The sequence below is a fragment of the Lottia gigantea genome, assembly GCF_000327385.1.
Source record: "Lottia gigantea unplaced genomic scaffold LOTGIsca_46, whole genome shotgun sequence".
In the NCBI taxonomy this organism is placed as follows: domain Eukaryota; kingdom Metazoa; phylum Mollusca; class Gastropoda; family Lottiidae; genus Lottia; species Lottia gigantea.
This window is the reverse complement of record NW_008709614.1, coordinates 428,928-435,914: the sequence shown is the minus strand read 5'-3', so window position 1 is coordinate 435,914 and position 6,987 is coordinate 428,928. Positions and strand designations below refer to the sequence as shown.

The following is a 6,987-nucleotide window of genomic DNA, read 5'->3' as shown; positions in this document are numbered from 1 at the left end:
TACTGTGGAAAATACAGACCCAAAATGTTTTTGGTTGACAAACTATTTAGAGGTAAAAAAAAATTTCCATGTATGCAAAGAAAATGTTAAGTGATGTTGACATAATTTGTTGGAATTTAATGGTTTTATAATTGGACGTATATATGTGATCAAAATTAAGATCACAAGGAAATGGCATCACTTCTGAGATGACAGAAATTACCCCCATTCATTTCACCACTGTCAATTTAATTTTTTCTGTTTTATTACAGACCATCTTTGTACAAGTCTGGTACCCAATGACTGTAGCCACAAATTCTAGGTACCAGAAAGAAATTATAGCTCAATATTTAAATGATACAGCAGATGATTTATCTGGCTTGCCTTTTAAATTACATGATTTTGGTTTCCGTGGTGCATCATCTGTTGAGGTAAGTTTGATGGTTAACTAATGTATTTTTTATTAAATGAGATAACTGTTCTATACATTGTACAATATGAATTTAACTTTGTCTAAATTAAATTTTTGAATTATTTGCTTTTTGTTTTCTTCCTACTGATGGCCGGTTCAGTATTTATTATATTTTTGATTGTTCACTTCCATCTGCTATCTGGCTGGACAAAATAGTTTTGTATAAATTCACCCCATGAGAATATGAAGAAGGATTGTGGAGATGATTTTAAATTCTATCTTATTGTAGAGTGCTGGTATTGGTGGAATGTCGCATCTGGTAAATTTTAAGGGTACTGACACTATAGCTGGTATATTAACAGCTAAAAATTATTATCATTGTGATATTGCTGGTTTTTCTATTCCTGCTGCTGAACATAGGTAATTATGACTCTCTTTTGTCAATTAAACTTCTTCCTTATATTCTTTTAACCAGTAAAAGAACATGAGGCAGTATTTATGTTTCAGATTTTCTGCCAGTAGTACAGGACAAATTTTCTCATTTTTAGAAGATTATTGGTTGTTTATCTTTTGGGATAGAAAGTTGAAAGGACTAAAAAAGTATGGGCAATACTACAAGATTAGGATGTTGGATAAAAAATTTAACGAATGTCTTTCTCTTTTCAGTACAATAACCACATGGGGAAGAGAAGGTGAAATAGAAGCATTCCGTAACATGTTAACACAATTTCCTACTGGACTAGTAGCAGTTGTTAGTGATAGCTATAATATTTGGAATGCCTGTGAGGAAGTTTGGGGTGGTGTATTAAAAGATTTAGTTGTTAGTAGAGATGGAAAGGGTACTCTAGTCATACGTCCAGATTCTGGGGACCCAGCTACTGTGGTAGTCAAGGTTTGTAATGTTTCTAGATTTTTAAATGTTAAATGTTTTTGAATTGTGTGTTGTCTGTAGGCTAGTGATATCAATAGAGTATAAGACTGTACCGTAACTTATAGAGTATGAAGTGGACCCTTCATTTGAACTTAATCACCTAACAGATAACAATTTAATGGTTCGGTCGATGTATGTAATTTGTTCTATCATAAAAGATACCCGTTTTTTCAATTGAAGGCTGCTAGCTGATTGAACTGGTAGGAAACTGTAGATATGTTTGTCTAATACAGAGTTTGCTGCCATGTTGGCATATTCTGCACTGTTTAATTTTTTTCTTTTTAGACCCTGAATATTCTTGGAGAAAAGTTTGGATTTAAAAAGAACAGAAAAGGATTCAAAGTTTTACCATCATATTTGAGACTAATTCAGGGAGATGGAATCAGTTATGAATCTTTAGGAAAGATTTTGGAACATATGAAGGAAAATGAGTGGAGTGCTGATAATCTTGCTTTTGGAAGTGGTGGTGCCTTATTGCAGAGATTGGACAGAGATACTCAGAAATGTGCATTCAAATGTAGTTTTGCAGTGGTCAATGATGGAAACGAAGCAAGTATTTTTTTTCTACAAAACAATTGAACTGTAGGGTGCAATAGATGTTAATGCTAATTAAGCCTATCTTAATAGCCTAGGGAAGGGTTTATTAATATCAATATATATTTCAGTCGTCTAATATTTTGTGCAACAGTAGTTAAATGTATTTTCAGCTTCTTTGAAATCTTGCAAACCATAGTTCTATAATTTCAACCTTATACAATAATGATAAAAGAAAAAATAAATAAATTTGTATTTTTTTTTAAAACAACTGTTTCTTTTAAGGTTAATGTTTTTAAAGAGCCTATAACAGATGTTGGCAAGAAAAGTAAAAAGGGCAGGTTATCTTTAGAATTACAGGGTACAGAATATGTTACTGTACAGGAGGGTAAAGGTGATCCTAATAAGGTGAGCTTTTATTCTGAAAATTATACAGATAGTGAAATCATGCATTATTGAAGTTAATCGGCCATCCTTTTTAGATTTCTTTTTATACGCCCACATTGAAATGGGGACATATATTGTCATTGCCTCTGACTGTCCGTTCGTCTTTCCATTCACATTTCTAGTAGGCAAGATAGAGACTACAGTTTTTATACGCCCACACGTAAGATGGGCGTATATTGTAATCACCCCATCGGTCCGTCTGTCCGTTCACATTTGGCTCGTGCTCACTCTACAGGCTACAGTTCTTTATGGATTCTTTTGATTTTTATTTTGTGTGTCAATGTCATTATGAAGATGATCCTTATTGAATTTCGTGATGATTGGATAATTTTTCACCGAAATATCGTGTCTGACTTGACGTTTTTCTCTATTAGCTATATTGTGCAACTCGTGCTCACTCTACAGGCTACAATTTTTTACAGATTCTTTTGATTTTTATTTTGTGTGTCAATGTCAATATGAAGATGATCCCTATTGATTTTCGTGATGATCGGATAATTTTTTCACCGAAATATCGTGTCTGACTTGACGTTTTTCTCTATTAGCTATATTGTGCAACTCGTGCTCACTCTACAGGCTACAATTTTTTACAGATTCTTTTGATTTTTATTTTGTATGTCTATGTCGTTATGAGGATGATCCCTATTGATTTTCATGATGATCTATCGATTTTCATGATGATCGGATAATTTTTCACCGAAATATCGTGTCTGACCTGACGTTTTACTCTATTAGCTATATTGTGCAACTCGTGCTCACTCTACAGGCTACAATTCTTTACGGATTCTATTGATTTTTATTTTGTATGTCAATGTCATTATGAAGATGATCCCTATCAATTTTCGCAATGATCGGATAATATTTCACCGAAATATCGTGTCTGACTTGACGTTTCACTCTATTAGCTATATTGTGCAACCCTGTAGTCACTAAAGTCTGTTTAATCATTTCTGACAGCTGCCAGTGGGCGTATGTTACCTTGCCTGGCAAGCTATCTTTATACAATCTTGTTGTAACTTGTTATGCATGTATGAAATCTTGGTCAAGTACGAAATTAGTAACCATCAGATCAACTGTTTCAGAGTTATTGCCCTTGACTTAGTAAAAACGTCTCAAATTTGGCTTGATAGAGACTCCAGTTTTTATCCAATCTTCATGAAACTTGGTATGCATGTATATATTTATGAGAACTCAGTCAAGTTTGAAATTGGTAATAATTGAACGATAATGAACAGTTTCAAAGTTATTGCCCTTGTGTGTATGTAGATTAGACATTTTTCATGTTTGAATTTGATGAACTGTTTTTTAGGTTATACCTTGACTTGTAAATATTTTGAAGATTATTTCAAAACTCATGATTAAGCCACTAATGAGTTTGTTGTAATTTCTGACAGCTGTTTGTGTATTTATGTTACCTTGCCTAGCAAGCTATCTTAAAACTTTATTACAAACCAATAGATCAATGATCTGTGGATAAACTGGTCCAGAGGTGCCTAAATTTTACTGATATTGAGCTCACTGTGATATGTAATTTACAGGATCTCACTAGTGAGGCAGCTCATGTTCACTCTACAGAAGCACCTAATGTGGTAATATGTTAATAAATATGAATTTACTTCTAGGATCAACTTATAACAGTGTATGAAAATGGACATTTGCTAAAAGACTTTACATTTGAAGAAGTGAGAAAAAATGCTGAAATAGACTTAGAGAAACAGAATTAGTTTTACCTAGAATTGTATTCAGTCAACTGTCCATGACTTGTACATGTATATGATTGATAATCTATGCTGATACTTGCTTGATGTTGTGATATGAAATAGCAAATTTTCAATTTAGCACATAGTGATAGATAGATTTCAGAATTAATTTGTGTTCACTTCTTTTTATTAATATTTACTTTTACAAATTAACATTTTGTTAAAGACATATACATACCATTGGCCTATTAACTTACTAATTCTTGTATTATAAACCATAGAAATCTCTTCTCATTGGACAATGTAATAGAATTATATATGAAGATTAATATAACAATAAATACCTGTTCAACTTATTAAACATAAGAAAGAGTAATGACTACTTGGTAATAATTTGATCAAGTGACTTATTGACCTTATACTCTCAAATTTGGATATGTAAGCTGACATTTTATTAGGCTAACATATTGTTAAATTTTTAAAATTATAGCCATAGCTTAAAAGATCTGAACAAATTGTTTGAATTTCAATTCAAGTTGATATATTATTATCATTATTATCAGTATCCACTTTTTGACAGTGATGTTAAAACCTGACTTTAATGTATGCTAGAAATATATGACACCACAATAAAATTCTATATCAGGAACTTTGCACTTAAACACTTAATATGCAAACATTTGTGGTGTATATATTTAGATTTTATTTTAGATGAATTGAGTAATTAAATATTTACTGTATTTTATAAAGCCTATAGTTTTATTTAGTATTTCTGTAAATATCAAAGTTGCATGTCTCTCAAGATAATTATTTTTTTCTAATCTTAATAATAAAACTTCAAAATATTTCAAATTATTACAAGACAATCAATTTGTACGATTGTTGAAAATGTCCCTTTTTTACTTTAACTTTGAATGATATATGGTATATGAAACTATGCATGTAAAGTTGTAGAGTGAAATAATGACCTTCCTGGCATTATTATTTTCTAGCCCTTAAATCTGATGCTCATTTTCCAGTATTGTTTTTGTATTTTGTTATGTTAAATTGTATAACCTTTATTGATTATTTTTGGATGTAAGTATATAATACAATATTTTATTTTGAATCTTATGTTTGGAAAAATTTTTTTTTTTTTGTCTTTCTCAAACAAACATATGAACTCAGCTTCCCTTTTATTGTCAAAGTATTATTTGTTTTTATTTGTTGTTTTCTTTTGTTTATTTTGAATTAATTTGAATACTACTGATAATAATTATATTCATGGTATAAGTTATACACATAAGTAAATATTCAAGACTAATGAACTGTGTATGTTTTATGAACTAAAACTGATAATTAGTACAAAAGGAAAAGTTTCCATCCTTTTTTGGTCATTCACCCACGTATTCCAAATTCCAAGCAAATAGGTCATAAGAAATACATACACCCAGCTCAAAGAAGCTAACATATTGTAAAAAACATCGAAATTTCAAAAATTCAGAAATTTCAATTTTGCATTATATATCACTGGAAAGAGCACGATGAGCACATTCAGAATCTACAAAAATTTACCCTCAAAGTTAATTAGGTCACGAGCTAGAGCAATCCAAATTTGCGAATTTGGCTGCTTTTGGACAGCTATAAGACCGGAAGTAGACGTCAGAGGTCAAATATGAAAGCATCAACTCATAGCCAAGGTCAATGACCTTTGACCTAATAAAGGTCAAGGCCATCAAAGGTCATGGTCAAAAATGGAAAATTGTGAATTTCCAAAACCTGTTCCTTTTTTGAATTATGAAGCTGAACTAATTGACCTTCTAAGACAAAGTGGCTCAAGGGATGATGTAATTTTGAGCAAAGTTCCATTTTGAACAAATGTATTCTTTGTGAGTTATGTTTCTGGCCAAAAATGTCAATTATGTGTAATTTAACCCGGATGTGAATTTTTTTTGCATAGGTTAATTGATATTCAAAATGTAATATTATGTTCAAAATTTTAAGCTTCTACATCATGCAGGTCAAAAGATCAAAGGTCAAAATCGAAAATTGAAAATATGGAAATTTTAAAACCCGTTCCTTTTTTGAAACTATAAAGCTGAAACAACTGAGTTGTTAATACAAACTGGCCAAAAGGATGAGGTAATTGTGTGCAAAGTCCTTTTTTGAACAAATGTATCCTATGCGAGATATGCCCCTGCTCCTAAATGTAAACAATTAGTAATTCAACCCGCATGTGCCACGCCCACCTCAACTTTGTCATTAGTGAATTCATATTCAACATGTCTAGTTGTGTTCCAAATTTCAAGGTTCTACATCAAGTAGATCATAAGATATACATATTCCAAGCTCAAAGAGACATAAATATGGTAAAAGACCACTCAAATTTGAAAAAATCAAGAATTTCATTTCACAAATACGATTGTTATATATCATTGGAAAGAGCATGGGAAGCACATTAAGAATCCGAAAAAATTGACCCTTTAGGTTATTTAGGTCATATGCTAGAGCAAACAGCGAATTTGGCTGTTTTCGGAACGCTATAAAACCGGAAGTACAAGTCGGAGGTCAAATGTCAAAGTATCAACCGATAGCCAACTAATAGTTAATGACCTTTACCCTCACAAAGGTCAAGGTCATCAAAGGTCAAGGCAATGAGATAGAACTTGCAAAAACTTCAACCGGAAGTTGCAAAAAAGGAAAAGCGAAATTCAAAAATCGGCCTCTTAGTTTTTGTTGGCAATCGATTGTAGATTACATGCACATCAAAATTATACACGTCCATTTATTCATAGAGGCCCCATTTTTCGATTTACAAAAATGTGTTTTTTCAATATGGCGGCCTAAGTATCACTTCTAGTCTGGATTTTATTTTAAAATCGGCCATAGAATTTCATTTGGTAAAAATAAGCTAAATGTTGTTGACCTACATAAATTACACCGGAAGTTATTCAACCGGAAGTGAAATGAACTCAACAAATTCTTTATACAAATTATTATTCAAG

General features: G+C 31.6%; 1 protein-coding gene across 1 annotated transcript in view; it reads left to right on the top strand.

The window, feature by feature from the left end:
- The window catches only part of LOTGIDRAFT_218343 (hypothetical protein), a gene marked incomplete at both ends in the record, with an annotated part of 14,856 nt that extends 10,829 nt beyond the window's left edge, over positions 1-4,027 (top strand). The window contains 6 exons of the mRNA XM_009061104.1: positions 189-410; positions 681-811; positions 1,058-1,283; positions 1,608-1,871; positions 2,142-2,264; positions 3,926-4,027. Coding sequence (XP_009059352.1) covers positions 189-410; positions 681-811; positions 1,058-1,283; positions 1,608-1,871; positions 2,142-2,264; positions 3,926-4,027 — 1,068 coding nt within the window. The remainder of the gene's footprint in view (positions 1-188; positions 411-680; positions 812-1,057; positions 1,284-1,607; positions 1,872-2,141; positions 2,265-3,925) is intronic.
- Positions 4,028-6,987: the final 2,960 nt, after the last annotated feature.